The 24,925-nt window shown below is 45.3% G+C and overlaps 1 protein-coding gene across 1 annotated transcript; it reads right to left on the bottom strand.

The window, feature by feature from the left end:
* Positions 1 to 1,709: 1,709 nt before the first annotated feature.
* Positions 1,710 to 24,666, bottom strand: STOML3 (stomatin like 3). Its single transcript, XM_060637291.3, has 7 exons — positions 24,409 to 24,666; positions 11,296 to 11,399; positions 11,144 to 11,216; positions 8,698 to 8,780; positions 7,027 to 7,230; positions 4,999 to 5,133; positions 1,710 to 3,151 (listed from the first exon to the last, which is right to left on the bottom strand). Exons 1-7 carry the CDS (start codon positions 24,458 to 24,460, stop codon positions 2,927 to 2,929), a joined length of 876 nt encoding a protein of 291 aa, XP_060493274.1. The 5' UTR covers positions 24,461 to 24,666; the 3' UTR covers positions 1,710 to 2,926.
* Between the last annotated feature and the right edge of the window lie 259 nt (positions 24,667 to 24,925).

Genomic DNA, 24,925 nt, shown 5'->3' with positions numbered 1-24,925 from the left:
AGGGGTCACCTGTGCTGGCTTTGATCTTGGGGATTACCGTGGTCTGGGCCTACAGGTAAAGAGATCGGATGCTTCCCTTTCTCCAAGAGGTTGTCTGTATTTCCTCCTTCCAGCCTTCTCCTCCCTTCCAGCTCCGCTCCCCCAGAAGAAAACCAAACTTCACCCTGACTGGGGGCAGGGGTGACTGTATTTTGAATATCATCTTTGGTGTTAGCATTCCGGGAGAACTCTGACTTTCCCTCATTCTCCTGTACCATTGGCCCCCAAATATACTTCCCTTCAAGGGAGACTTCTTTAGTCAGCCCTTAGTAACTGATATAATAAATGACCTACCGCAGTGCCAAAGAATTAATGAGGCTTAGTGCGGGAGGAGCGGAGTAATTTGAGTCTCCCGGAGAGTTTCCGATCACGTCTGCACAGCCCCAGAGATTCTGACACAGCTCCCACACCTCCGTTCCCACGCCACGGGGCTGTGCGGTTTGCAAAAGATCTAGGAAGTGAGAGAACCATGACCTTCAGGGAGAATCACTGGTTTAGAGTTTGCCGTACGTTGACAGGAAAGATTGGCATTTTTAGTGCAATCCTGGAAACCAAAGGCAGGGATAATTGTGAGTTTCTGGAACAGGCTAGGAAGAGGTTTTTGCAGTGAGCCCACAGAATGTCCTTGTACAGGGGGAGCCTCCCTCCTCAGGTGTCCCAAGCCTGTGGGTCAGTCTCCGCCCCACTGTTCTTAAGATGTAGGGTCACCAAGTGTCTACCCGGTAGGACTTCACCGACTCAGATTCTGGCCGGTGTGGATGAGCTATGATAGGTTTCTGCTCCCAATTCTTGCCAAAATGCAAGCATTTATCTTCGTAGGAAAAATAGGAGCCCTGGTGCGTTAAAAATGAGTGCTAGAGTTATAGAGTCAGTGGAATCTACTAAAAAAATTTATTAACTGTGAATCGTTCAGAATTCATATCAAGTACGATATGGCTTCATGAAAAAAAGCAGGCTACGAAACCAAAGGTAGAATGGGATCCCTATTTTGCACTTATATGCAGATAATACCTACGTGTGACAGGGGCGCATACGGAGGGGATGTGAGCAGAGATGGGGGTGCAGGGTGGGGGATGTGAGGGTAGGGGGTTATATAAGAAGTATGTTTGCAGTGTGAAAAGGAGTGTGTGCACATGTGTGTGTAAGTTCTCACAGTCCTGGACACAGGAAAAACCTGTTGTGGAGGGGCGCCTGGGTGGCTCAGTCGGTTGAGCGTCTGACTTCAGTTCAGGTCATGATCTCATGGCTCGTGGGTTCGAGCCCCACGTCGGGCTCTGTGCTGACAGCTGGGAGCCTGGAGCCTGCTTCCGATTCTGTGTCTCCCTCTCTCTCTGCCCCTAACCCACTCGCATTCTGTCTCTGACTCTCTCAAAAATAAATAAACATTAAAAAAATCTGTCGTGGACACCCACACTTCCAGAGACAAAAAGGGAATGAGAAGGCTCTATTCGCCCCCCCACCCCCCCTCCCCCTCGTACCTCCCCCAAATAAAACTCCATGATGTTTAAGAGCAAGGACTTTGGAGTCAGACCTAGTTTTAAATCCTAACCCCAAACTAGCTGCAGGATCTGGGGCAAGTTATTTAACCTCTTGACATCCCTTTCTCATCTGCAAAATAAAGATACTTCTTGGCATCCATAAAGGGCTTAGCACACTGTTAACACATAGCAGACATTCACTAAACGGTAACTAAAAATTCTAGCCCATTGCTCAGAATAGAACTCAAAAGAAAATTGCACCATGGCAACAAAAAGTTTCTGACAAAGCAATTTTTAAAATACATCACATCTATATTCTATTCTGTGGCTTCTTTATTTTTAGCAGGTGTTTTGTGTGTGTGTTTGTTTTGTTGTTGTTGCTGTTGGGTTTTTTGGTTTTTTGCTTTGTTTTTTGTTTTCTTGTGTGTTTTTTTTGAGGGGGCGAATAGAGTTTACAAACAATTCTTAATGACTGGTGGCTCTTGGGACTAATGATGGAGTGAAAACATGAAGTCCACAGGAAGATGTTCCCCAGTGATTTCAACCAATGGGTTAGAGAGGAGCATTCTCATATCTAAACCATGCCCTGTCCCACCTGCGACAAAGGTGCCAGGCCACTGCGCATTGACTACCACTCCGGGCAGGGGCACGGGCACCAAGAGAGGGGAGTACAGGCTGCTCTGGGGGTTGACGATGAGTTTGCAGCTGGGAGCCTCAGTGCCTCTTCCGTCCTTAACGTCCAAATCCATCAGAATTGGGGCACCTGGGTGGCTTAGTCAGTTAAGCGTCTGACTTCAGCTCAGGTCACGATCTCATGGTTCGTGGGTTTGAGCCCCGCATCGGGCTCTCTGCTGTCAGCATCAAGCCTGCTTTGAATCCTCTGCCCCCTTCTCTCTCTGCCCCTCCCCTGCTTGCACACGCTCTCCCTCTCAAAAAAAAATGAACATTTTTAAAAAAATCCATCAGAATTTCAAACATCATGGGAGTTTGTGGCGATTATTGGAAATTTTACTCGGGAATTATAAAGCAAACATCTCGTGTAAACAGGAGGCCTATGTGACTTTATAAATTATCTAGAGAACGTCCTCAAACCAATCAAAAGTAATGCCGAAATCTTAGTCACAGTCACCCAAAGATTTCTTCCCCTCACTGCAAAAAAGCTCCCGCCTTAAGTCAGGAAGGCCGGCTAACTGATTACAAGGATCAGTTAGGATCGTGCTGTTCACGCTCTTGAATAATAAAAGTACACAGCCCTCCTTTTTTTAGCCTCTATGGCATTTCTTCGCTAATGCTATTCCAGCTGGGGAGTCCTCTGCTTCAATAATGGGATTCTCCGCACTTCTACCGCTGAGCTCTTTTGACAGACAGAAACAACTCCCAAAGCAAAGGCTGGCTACAGCGGGGGGACCTCAGGCCCTGTCAGGAACCTTCTTGTGGTCGTTGTAGCTGACACCACCAATGCCCTCCAGGATATTCATGGGCAGAGGAAACACAATGGTGGAATTCTTCTCTGTGGCTACGGTGGTTAAGGTTTGCAGGTAACGCAGCTGCAGGGCTATGGGGGACTCGGCCAGCACCAGGGAGGCTGACTTCAGAGATTTGGAAGCATTCATTTCTCCTTCCGCTGCAAGGACCTAAAGGGACGGAAATAAAAAAAGTTCAGACATCAAAGTTTACAGGTGTAACTTGTGCTTTCTGCTTCCGGCGGCTGCGGCGGCTGCATACGGATGCCTCCCTGCCAGCCCCCACTTTCCCACAAGGGTCTCTTCTTGCTTCGTTGGTGGGGGTGAGAGTTTCACGTCTTAATGTGATCAGGGGAATATGAAGAGGTTGCGGGAAGCCGGGAGAGATTGTACAAATGAGGAGCCCCCAGATTTCATGTGCAAACAAAATAAAAGCCCTGACTTTAACTCAAACTAAAAGAAGTCTGAAATTCAAAGCCTCCAACTGGCTTCTTTCTGGGGTTTTCACTTATCCTAGGAGATGTTTTCGTTTTATTATGTTGTCAGCTTCGCCTCATTCTTGCGACGTGAGAACCGTTTGAAGCTCTCTCTGCTCTTGACTACAAGTGCCACTCTGATAATACTAGAAGGCTCCCTTTAGAGCTCCCTCCCCTCCTAGTTCTCTCCTGCCCAAGACCGGCTTGCCACTAGGTTGCCCCAGCCCAGCCGTGAGCTCTCTTTGCCTCTGTGCCAAAGCGCCCTCCAAGCCCACTGCTGAGAAGCCGCTGGAGCTTTGCAGATTAATGAGAGCTGGGGAAGGGATGGGAGCAGAGGAAAACTTGCATTGGTTCACAAGGAAGATTCTGAAGAGGGTACGCGAAAGGTTTCTCTTAGTGGGCTCTTTTTTTAACGTTTATTCATTTATTTTGAGAGAGAGAGAGAGAGAGAGAGAGAGAGAATCTCAAGCAGGGTCCCCACTCAGCATGGAGCCTGAGGCAGGGCTCGATCCCACGACCGTGAGATCGCGACCTGTGCTGAAATCAAGAGTCAGACGCTTCGCCAACTGAGGCACCCAGGCGCCCCCCATCTTAGTTGGTTGCTGACACTCTAGGAAACCCATCCATGCAGACGTGAAGACCGTAGGTCCAACAGATTCAAGAGCATTCGAGGCCAGGCTATGCTCGAATTTTGTAATTCTGACCTGGATTGCATTTAATTACCACCACCACTCCCTTTTAATCCAGTAGGCACTTTAACAATAATGTTCAAAAGACAGGCACCGGTTGGCTACCTCAGAATTACCGGCTTTCAGATGGTGAGTATACCTAGTGTGATGAGCACGGATTAATGTACAGGACTGTTGAATCAGTGTGTGTACACCTGAAACTAATCTAGCTTTGCCAGTTATACTTCAATTAAAAAAAAACAAACCACACACAGTCGTTAGCTTTAAAAAGTGTAGATTCCTGGGGGCACCTGGGTGGCTCAGTCGGTTGAACGTCCAACTTGGGCTCAGGTCATGATCTCGCGGTCCGTGAGTTCGAGCCCCGCGTCAGGCTCTGTGCTGACAGCTCGGAGCCCGGAGCCTGTTTCGGATTCTGTGTCTCCCTCTCTCTCTGCCCCTCCCCTGTTCATGCTCTGTCTCTCACTGTCTCAAAAATAAACTTTAAAAAAAAATAAATAAAAAATAAAAAATGTAGATTCCTGAGCCACAAGAAACTCTGCTTCGCTGAGTCCGAGGCGAGGCCTGGGAATTAGTGTTTGCTGCCTTAAGTTCTCTCTAGGAGACTCTGAAATGCAGCCCGACTTAGGACCCGCCTCGCGGAGTCACCCCTGACCCAAGACCTATTGCCAGACTTCCTCAAGGTACGTGAAGCTGCCCATTACCTTTTAATTCGGGAAGAAATTCGCAGTAAAGACCGTGAAAAAGAAACCCTTTTCTTAACAAAATAATGGAGAACGCCTGATCTTCCATTCAAGGTCTGTTCCTGTCTGCTCCAAGGGGAGGCATCTTGCAGTGTAGACAGAGTAGCCCTTACCCTGGCCCTGGCTTCCCGGGTCGCCTCTGCCTCGGCTGCCATGGATCTCTGTAACTGCATGGGAATCCGGACGTCTTTGATTTCCACTCGGGCCACCCGGATCCCCCACAGCTCGGTGGCATCATCAAGTAAGGTCTGTTTCCAAAGCAAAAGAAAGGCCACGGTTCAGAAGACAGGTGATATTAACGGACATGCTTTCTATTTGCAAGAGAAATCCCTCTTCTTTTTCTCCTTTTGTATTCACGGCATTTGGAGTAGGACCGTTTGGGAAGGAATAGGAGTCCTTACCGACCACGTCCAGGAATTGAAGTGAATCCCAGGAAGGGTTCAGAAGCATAGCCGGATAGATCTTTCAAAAGCTATCAGGATTGACCCCCAAACTATTCCTAATGTCATCCACCTAGAGCTGAGCAAATAGCCCACATTTTCTTGCCACGGACATCAAGCAGGCAGCAGCACACTGGCTCCTCAGACATTCCTGGATTTTGTCCTGGCTCTGCCATTTGCATCTGTGCATCATTGGGCCAGTTGCTTAACCTCTCTGATTCTTAGTTTTCTCATCCTTAAAAGGTTTCCTTTCAGGATTTTCGTGAGACTTGGAGACTATATATGTAAGAAATCTACCAGTGCCTCACGGTAACTCAATAAATTCCGTAGGGCACTTTTTGAGATATTACGTGCCTTGCTCCATTTAACCTCTGCCCTGTGTCCAGTTTTAAACAGGTAGCCAGGCACAATTTTTTTTTTTTTGTAGAGCACAAGCAGCCTATAATCAAAGATATTTTTGTCCTTTGTAAAAACTTAAGACCACCCTAGGATAGCACGTTGGTTATCCTGGATGGGGAGGGATGAAAAAAAAACTGCCTTGCGAAACAGTAAGATCAGACAAGCAGTAGAGATCTCTGTGCTACCAAATGGCAAGTGATCTCTCGCCTTTCCATGACGTCTGCAGAACCCGGGGAGATGGGGAGACCTCCCAAGGAGCCAGTGACCAGACTGTGGCAGGGGAAACATCCAACTTGTCAAACTCATGGGGCTCTTACAAATGATTTGGAGGGTCATGCAGAACTGATATTATCTCATGAAACCTTGGGGACTCTGTGCCACGGTAGGGACTGAGGAGATGCCAAGACCGAAGTTGAATTTCCCCCCTAAGGTACGGAAGGGAGGCTCAGGATCAAAACATAATTGATTTAAAAATCATACAGAAATCTGTCTATAAACTGGGGTGTGCAAGAGGTGAGGAGGCTGCCTGCAACATCCTCATCAATATTATAATTATGGTTACTACCAATGTTATTCCTGATATTGGTAGTGTCATGTCAGATTTTCCAGGGATGGCAGGCCCGTGCTGTCTCCATCGAATCCTGTTTTAATATTCCACTTACATGCAGAAACACATAGCCTGACTGAGAAATGGCGGCCCCTCTTCTGGAGTAACCTAAGCTAAAAAGGACTCTAAGCTCTTCAGAAAAGCTAAGTCATGAACAATGAGTCATGAACAATAAGTCGTGAACAATGCTAAGTCATAATTTCGAATTCCAAACAAAATGGGTGAAGTGTGCGATTCCTATGGCTCCCCTTCTCCTGCTCCAAAATTTAAATCCACCTTGTAGATTGGGTGGCTCAGTCGGTTAAGCGTCCGACTTCAGCTCAGGCCATGATCTCACTAGTCGCGAGTTTGAGCCCCGCGTCGGGCTTTGCGCTGACAGCTCGGAGCCCGGAGCCTGCTTCAGATTCTCCTTCTCCCTCTCTCAAATATAAAATAAAAGATTAAAAATTTTTTTAAATAAATAAATACATAAACAAAATCTACACCTTGTGATTAGAAAGGAATAAAACCAAAAACTGAGGCCCAATGTTTACAGCGGCCCTGTGTGTGTGTGTGTGTGTGTGTGCGTATGGTTTTTGTGTGAGTGCGTGTGCATGCATGTGAGAGGGGTTCTTAGAACTGCTGATGTTTGGTGATTACTGATCATTAAAATGAACCAACTAAAGATACGGGCTTTTCATTCCCAGCATCTTTACCTGGATGCTGTGGGCAATCTCCTCTCGGCCAGCTAAGATTTGGGACAAGGTCTGCGTCCCTAAGACATTTCTCAGAGTCGTCTGAGCCAACAGAAACGTGGCTTGGTGGACATCGTTGACGTTAGCCACTGCAGAGACAGCACTATGGATTCTGTAATAGACGACTCCATCCACTTGGGTAGTCACAGAGTCTCTGGTGAGGATCTGGAGGGCGAGAACAGGGAAAAGCACGTGTGTACTACGACTTGCACAGCGACTGACAAAGTGCCAGCCAGCCTAAGAGCCCTCTCCACGGGAGGAGAGCGTTAATGATTACGGCTCGTGCCAGCATCACCCAAAATCCGCCCTGGCTTGAGTACAACATCATTGTAGTTGGCGACAAAAATTCCTATACGTTTGTAGTCCGTCCCCAGCCCCGTAACTTCATCTCGGGGAAGTCTTACACGCCGTGGCCTGAGGCCCTTGATTTGCGCTGGTGAGAATCAGCACTTGTATTTTACATGTAGCAAGGGCACCTCTCTGGAATTCTCTCTAAACAGAGGTAGAACGCTTGTCTCCCTGATGCCTGAAAACTTTTTGGTTTTCAGTTTTTATCACATTTGACGAACAACAGTGCTTGTTAGAAAACATAGACATCACCGGAGACCGCGTTCTGCATTCAGACAGAGAGGGTGTTCTATAGTCTATATTTTACAGAGGCTCTGCCTTAATTGTTCTGAGTGAGGTGACAAGGGTCTTTGCAGCCAGTGAGAGATCTCTGGCAGTACCATAGGAGCAGAACTTAGGCCTCCCCTCTCCCATCTAGAACTGTTGATGAAAAGGCCCACGATAAGTCGCAAGGCATCCCAAACGCTCTCATGACACAGGCCGAATCCCAAAGTAAGGACTCTTCAGTTCCCACCAGTGGCATGGTGAGAGGATTGCCGGGTCTTGACCCAGTTTCCTGGGCTGGAGAAAAGAAAACTAACGTTGACTCATAACCCTCTCGTCACCTCTGCCCTCCCACATTGTAGGTCCCACTCCCATTTTCTTTCCTCTTCGTGAATCCTTCTGGTTATTAGTAACTCTGTTTCTCCTCCCTTTTTGCCCAGTTACTGGTCTTGGATATTTATTTGCAGTGCTTTAAGAACTGAAAATAGTTATTGGAAATCCAAATGCCAGTGGGCTCTGTGCAATGTCTGTTCTTTCCCCAGGCCCAGCCACTGTGCTCTATCCACTCACTATATATATCTATATATATCTATATATATCTATATCTATATCTATATCTATATCTATATCTATATCTAATCACCTTCTCGAAAGATGACAGCAAGGATAATATCATAACCAAACCCTGCCCTCCACCAAATTAAATTTATCTCCTTTATACAACTTACCTGACTTTTCCGAGCATCTTGTCTATTGTTCCCCACCCCAGATTCTCTGCCAACTGTACCTTTTCTCTCTATCCTCTGGAACTTTCCCCTCCCAGCCATTCCAAGGCTTAGAGCAATCCAACCCTTGCCCTTGGCTTTATTCTCAAAGCAAAGCCCAGTGGTTTTAGGACCCACCCTCGGCTTCTCAAGCAGGCCTCCTATAGTTCGAAAACGAACTGTAAAATGTCAACTGGCCATGTAATGGGGAAGATACAGGTTTTATTTCTAGTGATTTAGCTTTAACCAGTATTACCTCTTGTGGAGGAATGTTGCAGGTAACAGTTCGGAGATCAACTTTGACAAACACATCGATGCAGGGCAGGACCAGGATCAAGCCTAAGAAAATGAAAATAGAGCTTAAAATCTTACCTTATGGTAAATAACTACAACAAATCATATCCTAGTTATGTGATACATTATTTTTAAGGATTTTTGTTTTAGTTTATTTATGTATTTTGAGAGGGAGACAGAGAGAGAGAGAGAGGGAAAGAGAGCATGCTTGTGATCAGGGGAGGGTAAGCGAGAGGGAGAGAGATTCCCAAGAAGCTCTGCATTGTCAGCACTGAGCCTGAACTGCGAGATCATGACCATGAGATCATGACCTGAGCCGAAATCAAGAGTTGGACGTTTAACCGATTAAGCCACCCGGGTGCCCTACAAGTGTCTTGACCAAAATACACCTCTAGGACAATGCTAGGCAGTGTGTTGGTCAGTTAGAGGGCCTCCTGATATGGCTAATATCCTTTACATGTAACTTAATCCGCACAACTAGTTATTATTGTTAGGTTAGAGAGGGAGGGAGCCAAACCATAAGAGACTCTTAAAAACTGAGAATAAACTGAGGGTTGATGGGGGATGGGAAGGAGGGGAAAGTGGATGATGGGCATTGAGGAGGGCACTTATTGGGATGAGCACTGGGTGTTGTATGGAAACCAATGTAACAAATTTCATATAAAAAAAAAGAATTGGCAAAACTTATTTTTTTTTTTTTTTTTTTTTTTTTTTTTTTTTTTTTATTTTTGGGACAGAGAGAGACATAGCATGAACGGGGGAGGGGCAGAGAGAGAGGGAGACACAGAATCGGAAACAGGCTCCAGGCTCCGAGCCATCAGCCCAGAGCCTGACGCGGGGCTCGAACTCACGGACCGCGAGATCGTGACCTGGCTGAAGTCGGACGCTTAACCGACTGCGCCACCCAGGCGCCCCGCAAAACTTATTATTAATACTTGCATTATTAAAGCATAATGGACAATTTACAAAAGCGAAGAGGTTTTCCATTAGCAATTTGGCTTGTTTCCCTCTAGTTCTTATGGCTTTCTGAGGTAACTCATTAGCCCCAGAGACACGTATGACGAGAGTTGTTATCCTGGGACATCTAGAGGTGAAATCTTCTGGGAAAACTCATTTAAGAGAGATACAGTTTTCTCTAGAGTCCTCCAAGTTATCCAACTTTACCCTGCTTATACATTTGGCCGCACCAAATGCAACATAACCAACAAGGGGTCAACCTTGGTCTGATACACGTGAGTTGGATGACTCTAACACTTCTATTTGGACAAACTCAGGAGACCATCCATCGTAAATAATTCTTGCATTCTTTCTCTTAGGTCCTTTACAGAGTTACACAAGTAAGATTATACTACTTGAAATGACCAGCTGTCTTTAGCAAGCTTCTGCTTTTGAGATTTCTTATATTTTTTTATGCAACAGGTATCTGAGTGCCTACCATGGTGCATGGTCAAGTGCAGAGCACTTGCAGTATCACGGTGGATAGGAGAGTTCCTGCCCACCAGAGGGGTTATAGTCCAGCTGGACAGGGAACGTGTTCACTCACATACATCATAACAAGGAGAAGGAAACAGATGTTATTAGAGAGGTATTGCAGATAACCCGTCTTTTTCATGTATCCTCTAGGATGCTATTTTTGGTGACCTCTCCTTTCAAAATATTAGAATTTATCCTATGAAATTGTCATGTTTGAGAGTCAAAAACAAATATTAGCCACTTCATATAGTTCAACTACATGTAGACCAAGAGAAGTGACGAGAATTAAATCAATATCTAACTTCTAGAGTTTTAGTACCTCAGACCTTCTCATGCCCCCTCTCCCAAACCCCATCCTTTTACAACATGAATTTAGAACACTCTTCATTCTAAGAGAAAAGATGAAAAGAAATACTACCTTTGGCCAAAGGAGTTCTACAATGGCTTCCAGCTCTATATTTCTATTAATCTACTTGCCAGAAGAGGAAATTGCCTTTTACTTTTCCATTAGCTCTTTTCGAAGACTGGGAATCAAAAACCAGCTCCTGGAATATTCTTCTTGAGTAATTTAATCATCTACCTTGGCCATTTACTCTTTCCCCTCATTCTTCTGTCACTCCTTTAGTGGTCTCGGTAATAAGTGACATCCAGCCAATGTAACAGAGCCACTGTTTGCTCAGGTTCATTGAATCTCTTGGAGGGAAATGTTAAGAAACAGAACCAGATTTCCAAACTCTCAAACTAATGGTTTAGTGGTCATTCATATTAACTTGCATAACAGAACCACATCCTTCAATTGTACAGAGAGGCAAGGGTTCCAGCTTCCTGTGATTTTTTTTTTCTTCTCAGTAGAAGGTGCCAGGAAAAGGTTTGGTGGCAATAGTCATAGTATTAGGTGCCCGTGATCCTTGTCAGGGGCACCCACAGTGTCCTACCTGGCCCTCTGGCTTTGTCAGCTTGGATGCGTCCCAGTCGGAATACAACAGCACGTTCATACTCCTTAATGATCTAAGAGATTAAGGGACAGCATTTAGTCTTAATGGTTCATCAGCTCTTACAGAGTCCAATTTATTTCCCAGGGTATTACCTTCAAGCACATCCATATGGAGACGGGGAAGGTAATGATCATCAACAGGACAGAAAGGGAAAACAGGATCCAGCCACATACACCAAGCCGTTTACTGCTGATGCCTAGAAAATGAGGAGGAAGCAAGCCTGTAATTTATGTGGTTCTTAGAAAAAGCCATTCAGCTGCATGAGTAAGGATGCTACCCAGACGGCTGGCCATGCCTGATGGCACTGAGGCAGAGATCTAAATCCATGCACACCTATAAATGCAGTAAACACACACACACACACACACACACACACACACACTCACTATTCACTCAGGGCTTTAGATTGAAATTGACCTGTCCCTCCCAAGCAAACTCTCATAGCAATCAATAATAATAACTACCATTCTATTTAGTAGGATTGACATGGTTTATAATCCTCAAAACATATAAAACACTGTTGCCCAGAGTATGGACTACCTACATCAGAATCACTAGGGTACCATTTTAAAAGACAACTTCCTTTGCCCCCAGGATTCTCCAGGTTGAAATTCAAGACAATCTTTTAGGGAGACAGGTAGGTATCATTACCCCCAAAGGGAGACAGTATGGCAGGAAAACCATTTTGAAGAGCCCAAGGTATGAGTTTCTACGAGAGATCTCTCACCTGCCGGTGCTGAGGTCTTAGGCAAGGCACTCAATCTTTCTAAGCCTCCACTTCCTCATCTATAGGCTGGGGATGGCAGTCAACTAGCTTGAAGGATTTGATGAGGACTAAATGAGATAATTTTTATATGGCACTTGGCCCATACATTAACATCTACATTAGTAAATATATATTATTACTCTTATTCTCATTTTACAGATATTACAGGGACTTGTCAGCCACTGGTATTTGACATTTCTGACTTTTCACAGAATCTTGTTACACTGACTCATTACATTGGATGTCTTTTTGCTAATCCCACGTTATGATAATAGGGCCATTTTGGCTTAAAGGCTATTGCCCTACAATGCTAACTTCAAATCAGACTCCAATCACTTAAAACTTGGTAGCTTTCACCACTTCAATTACATAATTTCTCAGGTTTTCGAGCTCATGTTTGTAAAACCCACAGGTCTGGCTGACCCTGTATGCTTATTTTATTGTTTATATTCACTATTCCACCCTCTTTTTCGTTCTCATTCCTTCTCACTCTCCTCTTCTTGACGACCGCCCCACCTCACCCCACACTTCCTCCAACCGAGTCCTATTCTCCACACAAACACCCCAATTAACTGCACATAGTAGATACCTTCCCCCAGATAATTCCACAAACAACTTGCACTGTCTCCATTAATGCCTAAACCACGCACCTTATTGTCCACGTTAGAGACACAGGGTTATCGCTGCCCCTTCCCTGTTCAGCCGCGGAAGTCACGAGGTCTAACTGATGCCACCTCAAAAGCATCCTCACTTATCCACTTTACTGTTACTGCCTCGTCAGTGCCCACGCCAGAAGCGTATGAACATTCAGGAGAGTTCTAGGATTTCGCGCTTACAAACAATCTTGTGATGAGTGCTTTCTAATATGTGTTTTGACATACTTTATGTAGGGTAAATGCCTGGCAGTGAAAGCGTTAGGTCAAAGAGATGAGTATTGACAATTTTGTTAAGCGGTAAGTGCCCTTCAAAGACTTCAGACCACCCCACGCTGTCATCAATGGCACACTGTGACACCGTGGCTATTTCCACATGCTTCTCCTCACTAGATATTTTGAGTCTTCTCAATTATGACATTCCGACAGATGAGAAGCATCTAAGTTTTAGACACATATTTAGTATTAAAAACTTGGGGCAAATGCCCTTTAATAGGCTCTAGACACACATAAAGATATACTCAATAGCAGTAAGGGCTGGCCTGCATACCCAAAGTTTACCGAGGCTCTGAGCTGTCAGCACAGAGCCCCACGCGGGGCTCGAACTCACGGACCGTGAGATCATGACCTGAACTGAAGTCGGACGCTTAAGCGACTGAGCCACCCAGGCGCCCCCAAAGTTTTTAAAATATCACCTTCCAAAGCCTCGGACCACACTGAAGTGGATGCGACTATCATTATGCAGGCTAAAAAGACATTTTGTACATTCTAATAGAATCTTTGCTGCATTTTGCTTATTAGTGCTTTTTAAACTACTGTCAATGACACAGCCTGTTCATAAACATTCTCATTGTAAAAAAAAAAATCCAAAGCAACATGGATAAAACCAAAGTCCCCCTGACCGTCCTCCCCTTAGTCCACTTTTATCTAGAATGGTCCCATAGTTGTTGATTTGGTGCATTTCATTATAGACCAATTCAATGTATTTATATACATGTAACTATCATTAGAAAACATTTGGCTTCGGGGCCACTGGATGGCTCAGTCAGTTAAGCATCCAACTTCAGATCAGGTCATGATCTCACAGTTCTTGAGTTCAAGTCTGGCATTGGGCTCTGTGCTGACAGCTCAGAGCCTGGAGCCTGCTGCAGATTTTGTGTGTGTCTCTCTCGCTGCCCCTCCCCTGCTTGTGCTCTCTCTCTCTTCCTCTCTCAAAAATAAATAAATACGCATTAAAAATGCTTACATTTGTAGATTTGGTGAGCCGTGGCACCACACTAAACTCCTTTTTTAAAAACCAAACGTATCTTAGAGATGCTTCATGTCAGTACGTGCAGATCGACCTCATTCTTCGTAATTACCGCACACTGTCCCCCCCTGAACCCGTGCTCGTACACGTTCTCTCGGGGACAAGTTGCACTTCCCTGGAATCTCCGTGACGTCGTTGCTATTCAGGCCCCTTGGGGTGTCCCGGGGCTGTGACTCCAGCAGGGCAAGGCACACAGGCAGCTGGGCTCCAACAAGGACACGAGCTACACTCTGTGCCCTGAGGGAGCGCTAGACGTTTCCAGACCAGCTACACTCTGAACACCACGCTGCATGAGCAAGTGTCTGCGGCGGAGAACCAGGCCCGTCCCCCCCAACCGTCGGCATGCCTCCGGAGCCCCATCAAGCCCTTGCATCACCAGCTGCCAGTGAGGCTCTGTTAGGTACTAAACGTGCTGAGAGACACAACAGATGAGAGTGTGATTAATCTGCCCACTTACCCTTGAGCATTAGCTTCCCCCAGGCCACTACCGCTGGGAGAGTTGTGGAGCCCGGGGGTGTCATTAGCTGTCGTTAAAGTGGGGCTGGGAGCACAGTTACCCAGCTTCCCTGCAGGCCCAGAGGCCAGCCTGGCCAGCCAGCTGTACAGGCTTTGAGCAGAGGCGATCTTCCAGCCTCCCCTTCACAGAGAACCCACGAAGCAAGTGTTGGGAAGCGGGACCCAGGCTCCCCACTCTGACTGAGAAGATGGGCAGGGATTGTGTTACCAAGGATCTTCAGGAACCTCCCATCGCGCCTCCATTGCAGCCTCCACAAGGTTGCTGCAGGAGCCTTCCTGACGAAGGAAAGGGCCCCATACAACCTCGGCATTAACCCGCTAAGCTCACGGCACGCCTAATTCTCTCCCGCTTCCTCCAAATCCACGGAGGTGTCTTTTCGGTAACTGTCACAGTATCACATGGCCATCCTCGTACGCTCACTGCCCAGCAGAGAACTGGGTTTTGCCACCCCCAACAAATTCCTCTCGATTTCTCATCCCTCCGTTTAGCAGTATTTTCCCAGTTCTAGACCAGGCATCGTGCTGGGGCCGAGGATACAAAGGAGGAGAAGATGGGGAACTTGCCAGCAAGGGTTCATGTCTGCAGGAGAGACACAGGAGGGACAAGTCACAGGGTCGGGTCTTTGCTGTGCTGCCTTCTAGGAAATGTCCCCCTGGCAGAGTAAGCGGCGATTCCCTCCTGTATGTGGCTGTGACAAAGAACAGCAGTGTGTTCAGTCACTACACTTCCTTCGAGCTGGAAAGAGAAAGGCAGAGCCGTGACGCACAGAACCCGAGACCCTGCACTGCTGACCCTCGGGGGAAGGACCCCAGGACTTTCAGTTGGAAGGACTTCAGGGATAACGGAGGCCAAGCCTTCATTTTGCAGCCCGAAAACTTCCTGGTTAGTGGTGTCGTCATCATCTTAATCTCTTTTTAGGTAAACTGGGACCCGCACATCTCCCAAACTGACAGTAATTCCTGTGTGCCTTTAAAGATTTAGGCAATGAGGGGCGCCTGGGTGGCTCAGTCGGTTGAGCGTCTGACTTTGGCTCAGGTCACGATCTCACGGTTCGTGAGTTCGAGCCCCGCGTCAGGCTCTGGGCTGATGGCTCAGAGCCTGGAGCCTGCTTCTGATTCTGTGTCTCCCTCTCTCTCTGCCCCTCCCCCGTTCATGCTCTGTCTTTCTCTGTCTCAAAAATAAATAAATGTTAAAAAAAAAAAAAAAGATTTAGGCAATGAGGCAAAACGGAGCCTCACTTACAGAGGCATGCCTCCGGGGCTTTGTTTCTGCATTTAGCCCCGGCCTATAGCACCAGAGGATACTTACATAACCTTTAGGACTAGGGGTAAACGCTTAAAGCAAGATTGATAACTTACTTGGGTGAGGCCAGGAAGTAAGGGAGATTATTCCAAATCCCCACTTATATGGCGCTCGAAGTAGAAACGAATTTTAGTAAAGCAGGCGAGGTGACTTGGTTGCTTATTTCTTACTTTGGCTCGGTCAATAGTATTTAAATATCAGGTCAATACTACATACGACCCTTGCCCGCAGATCCGTGTTACTACAAAACAGTTATTTCTTCTCTAAGCAGAAATAGCTGTTTGGGTTTTTGTGACATTGCTTCAAAACACCAGAACAGAAGGACATACACTACACATCAGGAAAATGAAAAGCAAAACCACAATGAGATAATAATACACGGCTTCCAGAGAGGCAAGTGTTAAGGACAGACAATACCACATTGTGGCAAGGTTGTGCCGCAGCGAACCCTCAGGTATGCAAATTGACACGATCAGCTTGAAAAACTATTTGAAAATATCTACTAAAGTTAAACACACTGACTCTATGACTCAGTCTTCAACTTCTAAGTAATACTTAAGAGAAATGAGAGGTAATGACAGTGAAAACACGTTCAAGAATGGTCATTGCAATTTTATTCATAAAATTCAAGAAATGTAGAGCCACCCTAATCCATCAATAGTAAAATGAATAAATAAAATTGTGGCATACTCATATAAAGGAGTACTACTCAGAAAGAAAAAAAGACAAAGCTACCGCCATATGCAAAATGCAGATGAATCTCAAAACAAAATATTGAGCAAAATAAGCTGGACCCAAGAGGGCACGTGTTTTGATCCCATGTGTAATATACTTATTATATTATACTTATCTATATTCCTACCCTATGTATAAGAATATATACTGTAAGATCTCACTTATTTTGCATCATCTCATTCAAAAACAAGCAAAACTAATGTATTAGGTTTGAATTCAGAGTAGTAGCTGTCTCTAATTAATGGGGTTGGGTATTTTCTGGGAAGGGATGAGGAAACTTTCTAGGTGCTGTTATTTTCCATATCTCGATCAGGGTGGTGATCGCATAGACTTACACATATCAAGGCTGTGGAAATAAACAAAGACCAATCAAATGAGAACAGCAAAGTTTCTTTATCCAGAGCCTTGCTATCTGGCACAAGAGTCAGCCTCTGTCACCTGAGTTTTGTCAGAGACTGAAAGGCAGACAGAGGAGTCGGGGGGCTTCATGGTGGAAAAGGGGGAAGGCTTCAGGCGACTGGAGGCTGTTGGCATGGGGAAGCTACAGCTGGGCTCCCTGGAAGCCGGGCATCCCCTGTGATTGGGTAAAGGAGCAGACTTGGCTTTCTTTAGTTGGTCCTAAGTTGGAAGCAGGGACAAAAAAAGTAGAGAAGCTGTCAGTTATTTATCAAGTCCCGGCCCTTTGGGACTGATAGTTACAGAAGTTATTGTTTAGCTTCCTGAGTTGTCACTAGAGATAACAATCCAGTTTCTTGCAAGACTGACTTCCTGACAGGCTGGCTTCTTGGGCTGGTTATTACAGACAAAGGGGGTTGTTTTGGGGGACAGGCGGCTACAGGCTGGTCCTCAGAGTTCTATTTTTATATATGGTCCAGCCATTGTCTGTTTGTCTATTCAGTCTCTCCAGATAAACACTTAAGACCTGTGCACTTATGTGTATGTATCTCACACTTCAATAAATAGTTCAAACAGGGGTGCCTGGGTGGCTCAGTCGGTTAAGCGTCCGACTTCGGCTCAGGTCATGATCTCGAGGTCCGTGAGTTCGAGCCCCGCGTCGGGCTCTGTGCTGACAGCTCGAAGCCTGGAGCCTGTTTCAGATTCTGCGTCTCCCTCTCTCTCTGCCCCTCCCCCGCTCACACTCTATTTCTCAAAAATAAATAAACATTAAAAATCAATCAATCAATCAAATATAAACCAGAGGATATAAGGTCAGGCTAGTATTGAGGATGGAAAACTCACTGCTTACTCTGCATTCTCAGAGAGAGGACAGGCAGAATGGGAAACCTTCAGCAAAGCCAGCCTGTGGACAGATGGACACAGTGCCCAGCCCCGATGAGCAGTGGAGGCCCTGAGTCATTCACCGCACATTCTAATTGAGACGCCTTCACGTGAAAGTTGGATGACATCCTACTCACCACGCAAGCCACTTAAGTCTTAGTTTCCTCCTCTGTTAATACAACAATAACCAGTTGCATGGATTAGGTTACATGTAAAGGATATTAGCCGTATCAGGAGGCCCTCTAACCGACCAACACACTGCCTAGCATTGTCCTAGAGGTGTATTTTGGTCAAGACACTTGTAGGGCACCCGGGTGGCTTAATCGGTTAAACGTCCAACTCTTGATTTCGGCTCAGGTCATGATCTCATGGTCATGATCTCGCAGTTCATGAGCTGGAGCCCCAGGTCAGGCTCAGTGCTGACAATGCAGAGCCTCTTGGGAATCTCTCTCCCTCTCGCTTACCCTCCCCTGATCACAAGCATGCTCTCTTTCCCTCTCTCTCTCTCTGTCTCCCTCTCAAAATACATAAACTTAAAAAAAAAAAAAAAAAGACAGTCTTAACATTTCCATCAGATTGACTAAACATTAAACAGATTTTTATAGATTTTTTATAGATTTTATAGATCTCTGTTTTCTTAGAGCATTTTCTTTAGAAACACTTATGGTAAGTTCTTTCTCTGTCCCTTCAAGACATAAATCTTCTTTTTTTTTTTTTTATGTTTGTATGTTTGTTTGTTTGCTTGTTTTGAGAGAGAGAGATCAGTGGAGGGACAGAGAGACAGGGAGACAGAGAATCTAGAGCAGGCTCTGTGCTGACAGCACAGAGCTTGACACGGGGCTTGAACCCACAACCTGTGAGATCATGACCTAAGCCCAGATCATGACCTGAGCCGAAATCAAGAGTCTGACCACTTAACCAACTGAGCCAACCAGGCACCCCAAGACATAAATCTTTTTTTTTTTAATTTTTTTTTTTTAATGTTTATTTATTTTTGAGACAGGGAGAGACAGAGCATGAATGGGGGAGGGGCAGAGAGAGAGTGAGACACAGAATCGGAAGCAGGCTCCAGGCTCTGAGCTGTCAGCCCAGAGCCTGACACGGGGCTCGAACTCAGGAACCGTGAGATCGTGACCTGAGCTGAAGTCGGATGCTCAACCGACTGAGCCACCCAGGCACCCCCATAAATCTTTTTTTAAAAGGTTTTTAAAAGCCTCTTGCTAGGATTATTTTCTCAAGGACCTGAGAGCCCTTCTTTTGAAATGTAATCCTCTAAGAAGGTAGCACTCCTGGGGTGCCTAGGTGGCTTGGTCGGTTAAGCATCCGACTTCACACTGAGTTGTGGCCTCTCTCCTCTATTGCAATAGCCTTCACTAAGTCTTTTAACTTTGGTGCATTTTTTTACTCTGAGCACTTACAGAATATTTTATTTATTTATTTATTTATTTATTTAGTAATTTGCTTTCTTTTACCAGATAAGATTCTACATATACATTGTGGATATTCTGGTCCGTCCAGATGATGGCCCCTCTATGTGGGCAAGAACGACATTTTCAAGAATGTACAATAAATCCCTACCCCTGAATGTATCTGCCTCCTAAAGTAAAGGAGCCCCTGACTGTAAGTTCTTACTTAAAGAAAGAGAGAGAGAGAGAGACCAGATCTTCAGTGCAAAACTACTAAATCAGAGCTACGTGGTGATCTTATCGTCGCTACACCTATGACTACCACATTTCATAACCATGAGGGTTCTCTAAAATGTGATAATTACGTCTCACCCACAGAACGATGATCGGTGCTGAACAGTTATGTGAACCTGACGACACACGTATACTGATTTCCTTTGTGCCGTGGGGTCTCTTATAGAAATATGAAAGACGTATTTTGAAATAGAATGTTTAAATGTTCAAGAAGGTGTAAAAATAACTGCTTCTAACGCCTTATGCTCTCCCACCTTCAGCTTAAGAATTCAAGCACGGCCAACCCAAGGGAAGCCCCTCGTGCGGCCCGTGTCATGACCTCCCCCCAGAGGAACCTTGCCTGCAGCCTCCTCACGATGAGTTCCAATGAGCCTTCATCCCATCAGTCAAATGCAGCAACACCCAAGCTCGCGTTAGGAGACCAGGCTTGACACACGGGCTCTGAGGAAATCTTCAATTCAGTTTTTCAGGTGGCAGGGCTTTGGTCTGTCACCCCTGGGTCTAGCTGACTAAGCCACATGCTAACAGCACACAAACCCCTGTATTAGAGTTAAGCACGAGTGTCCTCACACATCTTTGTGCCTCTGCGTGGGCCTTTGTGGCCCCCAGCCCCCCTTCACGTCCCCCATTCTCCTCTCCCTCACCTGGCCACACCGCTCCCCTCACTCGTCACCTCTTCTAGGAAGAGTCTTCTCTCTCACCCCCACCTTTGGGCGCTCCTCTTCTGACTTTCTCGTACACCCTCCGTCGTGGCTTTCCATAGGACGTTGTAATTTTCAGCTAACTCGTGTGTCTTGCCTGGAGATTTGTGGGGCTTTGAGAGCAGGCATTTAATTTTTAGGTCTCCATCTCCTGACACACGGTAGATTTTAAATTCATTCATCAAACGAATGAGGTGAATGGCAACCAAATGCACCGAATGATCAAAAATGATGCTCAAAAACAAACAAAAAAAAGGATGATGTTCAGCAGCACAATAGACTTAGTGATCAGTTTGACGCCTCTTGTCTGGAAATAATGATCCGTCGGAAGAGATTCTGCCTGCTCTCCAGAGAGGCAATTAAACTGAGAACCATCTGGCCTCACATTTTGTCCTTCACGCTACTGCTGTACCAAACCCCGATACCATTATGAGAAGAAGACAAAGAACATGTTTTCCTTATGAAGGCGTCCAGAATGAGCCTCCCCAGAACGGGCTGCTTTGGCACACAGATTATTCTGAACTGCAGGTATGCAAGGCCCAAAAGACTCAAGAAGAGCTTTTGGTCCAGGAAGAGATCATCGGAGATCATTACAAAGGGTGTGGTTAGCCAAGGGGAGATGGGCAGGACCTGTTCGTTTAAATTCCTCTCCGCGTCCCACGGTTTCTGCCTGGTATGACCAACATTTATTTACCAAACGTTTGCTCTTTTCCCCTTCCTGTGTGTTGGAAGCCCCAGCCCACCGCCCCCTTCTTCTTAGCTCAGGCTGGCACATAACCCTCAATCGCCTGACTGTCGTAGAGCCTCTCGCGTTCACGCCAGGTGTTTTTCTCCCGCGAGTTGTCTTACGTTCATTTAATTAGTAGACCCACCAAAGAACCTAAAAGGGTAGAGAAAAGGTTTGTCTTCTCCCCTGCTTGCGTCATTCTTCTGTCTCCTCAACCTCCCTCTTCTGTATGAAATAACAGCATGGCCAACAGCAACAACAAATACTTTGACCTTAAGATTTAGGTCCAGTCTCGTGATAGTGTTATTTATGACACGGGTAAGTAAAAAACTCTCTGAGAGTCCAGTGGAGAGATAATGAAGCAAACCACCACATACCCACACAATATCACATCATGGATATTTTTGTAAACAATTTATGAAAACATGAAAATGCCTATGGTATGATGTTCAAAGAAAAAAGCAGGAGAAGGAAAAATTCTATGCACGATATGATCCCAATCAGCACAAAATACACGCATGGAAAAATATTGGAAGAAACTGACCCAAATATTAACAGTGGTTAATTCTGAACAGTGCGAGTATGATGGGTTTATACTGAAGGGGGTCAGAACAAATCTCCCCAAAGTGGGCTACTTTGGCATGTGAGTATTTGGAGGAGAAATCAAGACCCAGTGAGCTCAAGAGACATCTTTGCTCCTCCCTTAACTACCTAGAAGAACTTAAATCGGGGGGTTTTCCCAGAATGAGAGTTCTTACCAGAGATGAATTTTCTCTAAGTGACCCATCTCTGTGGCAGAGCAAACATGTAATTACCAAGCACCTGCTCTTATTGCCCTGAGAATTGCCCTCCTCCCCTTTGGGGCCCCAGGGCGCTGGCCCATTCCGTAGGTCAGGATGACATATGTACCTCATTTTCTCTTTCTGTCTTTGAACCTCTTATGCATGTGGGGTTCCTGTTTGTACACAATTAGATTTGATTATCTCCCGTTAGTCAGTCTCAGGTCAGTTTAATTCCGAGGCCAGCCAGAAGAGTCTTTGAAGGGTAAGGGGACATTTTTCCTCCTCCGCAAGACTGTCCTAAGTTTTCTTAATTTTTGATACCTTTATAATATTAAAAGGGGATCTTTAAATAAGAAACTTAATCACATCAAGTAAAAAAAGAAAAAAAGTTCTTTCTGTTTCCACAGCAGGAAAACCTGGATGCCTCCCAGGGGAAAAATAAAAAGTGTGTAGAACGAGATCACCTTCCCTGGGCCTGGGGATGTAGAGTTACAAGTTCTTCCTCTTTCTATTCACTTCCAATCCTGCGGAGATACAGTCAGTGAAGTACAGTCTCAGCACCTTCCTGGTTCTTTCTTCAGAGAATCAAGGATTTTAGGTGCCCGACATAAAATCTGAAGTGAACCCCTCATGGTAAATACTATCTTTTCATCACCTGTAAGTCATTTTCCCTCCTGCCTGTTTCTCTGAAATGTGCACCCAGCTTGCATCAAGGGACATTCTTCAGGGAAAACACAGAATTGCTAGAAAGAAATCCCGTGCTACTCGAAGTGTGGTCTCAGCCTGGCAACCTCACCAGCTTGCAACTTACTTGGATGCAAAATCGTGAGCCCATCCCGGAACTAGAGTACCAGGCCTTCCAGGGATGAGGACCAAAGCCCCTGTGTTGTAAAAAACTCCCTGGGAAAAAATTTTTTTTCATATTAACATGGAGAAGAAATTCCAAGATTTGGATGATTAAGATTCCAATTGGCTTCACTTTAATCCTTAAAGAGAAAAGGAACAAAATAAGGAGTGTGAGAGAAGCCAACGGCTAATGAGTAGTGTCGTCCTGAGTTACATGAGTACGTTACATGAGTACGTGTAAACACGTTACATGAGTACGTGTTTAACAACCAGGTGGAGGGGGGGAGGGAGCCCTAATTTATAGCACTCTATAGATTTGATCTCCCCTGTGATGTCACCGAGCTTGGAGTTGGAAAGAGATGCACACTGGTGGCTTCCGGACGTTTGTGCCACAAGCTAGTGGCACAGTACTGCAGAAGTCTCCTGCTGGAGGTGACAACGAGGGCTCAATCACTCATTTAATCCCCTCAACATTTGTAAGTGGAAATTTCTGCACAGTTTGAAACACTAACTAAGGTCAGCTCCTTGACGTATCCAAGATGGAGGAGGGCAAGGGCGAACTCACCCCCCAAATCTCCAGAGAACGACCCGATACCACATCTCTCATAAACTGCCAAAAGCATATGAAGTCAGAAGTTGTGACATATAAGCTCCATGTCTGTTTGCACTGTGATAGTGCAGGGTTTTCACTAGATTTCAAACAACCAAAACCAAGTAACCCTGTGGACAGTTTTAAATATCTCACTGGTCTGCTCCAGCCATACCCTTTTCTCAGCTGCTGCTTTCTCTTGTTGATGGGAAGCTAAAATGTCTCAGGAAACTTCTTGTTTAAAAAGATAATGGAAGGTACTCTCGAGAGACCTCCCTCTTAGCTTCCAAGGGATATTTACTGCCTCCAACATATGGATGTAGATAAATATCTCTACACGTATACTTTTCCTTTTACAAATCGATAATGCCAAGTGTGTTCTCTATTTCTAGCTTTCACTGGGACTTCTTCAGCAGCATAAAGTATAGAGAAGGTGGGTAAGGACCCCCCTCTCCCTCCTCACACATATGCACATACCTACACATGTATATCATCACTTTCTGGAAGTTCAACAAGTTTTTAAGCTCCCCCAAACTCAGTTTTCTCCCTCAAAATAAGATTATACAAGAAGCGACCTCAGAATTATTATAGGATTTAAAAATCTGGGGCGCCTGGGTGGCTCAGTCGGTTGAGCGTCCGACTTTGGCTCAGGTCATGATCTCACAGTTTGTGAGTTCGAGCCCCGCGTCGGGCTCTGTGCTGACAGCTCAGAGCCTGGAGCCTGCTTCGGATTCTGTGTCTCCCTCTCGCTCTGCCCCTGCCCTGCTCACACTCTGTCTCTGTCTCTCAAAAAGTAAATAAACGTTAAAAAAAAATTTAAAAATATAACGCGAGCAAAATGCTTCATAATACCGACATGCCGTTCAAGGTAGTAGTTAGTGTTTATGGCCTAAGTTTTTATTTTCCTCAACTTTTCTCCATGTACCAAACATGATGCAGCTCAAACCAACTTTTCTTTTTAATCACAGCATCACCAGCTGATATTTGAAAATGGATACATTTTCTGTATCCTGAGGTCTTTGCTATGTAATGCAAAAAAAGAAAAACAAAGAGTGTAAAGACAAACACAAATTCTAGCTAACACTGAAGAAAAGAGCAGATGATAGACTGCTGTTTGAGAAGAAAAAACAAAGCCACAGAAAGCAATGAATCCAAAATCCTGGGCTCCAACTGGAATTGACGCCAGTCCCGATATGTATCAATCCCCTTCGTGGGTAACCCTGTAACTCTCACAAATGCCACAACTCTCGCTCTGCTTAACGTACAAAAAACAAGCTTAGGGCAGAAAAGAGGGACTTACCCACTAAATTCTCTTTATCCAGCTTCTCGGGGGAAGATGCCCCAGGATCCATCTCATTCTTGAGAAGCTTTTATGCTTGGCCAATTTTCATGGGTTTGGAGCCAGGCCTGGGCTCCAGGCAGCACCCCGATGTGCTTGGGAGAGGGAAAGGAGACAGAGACGGAATGAGCGAGAGAGAGAAGTTCCTCGTCTTTCTGGAGCACCCCAAGGAGCAGTTTCCCTGGTGAAGGAAGCCCGTTAACATAAACAAAACGATTTCTTTCATGAATTCGGACTGCCTTTGTTCATAGAGAACATTCAAAAGAACATGACCTTTGCATCCTGTAAAACAGCTCTAGGTAATTCTCTACATCATTTATATTTCATAACACACTTTTATGCACCTTGTGTGATTTGTTCACCACAATGAACTGTTGATATAGTTTACCTATTCTTATGTTTCAGATGATGAGGTTTCATTCAATTCAATCTATACACTGTAGTGAGTGATCTTTTAAAACCTGAATCTGATCATGTT

The sequence above is a fragment of the Panthera onca genome, chromosome A1 (assembly GCF_046562875.1).
Source record: "Panthera onca isolate mPanOnc1 chromosome A1, mPanOnc1 haplotype 2, whole genome shotgun sequence".
Lineage (NCBI taxonomy): Eukaryota > Metazoa > Chordata > Mammalia > Carnivora > Felidae > Panthera > Panthera onca.
The sequence above is the reverse complement of the archived record's forward strand: the minus strand, read 5'-3'. Positions and strand labels throughout refer to the sequence as shown.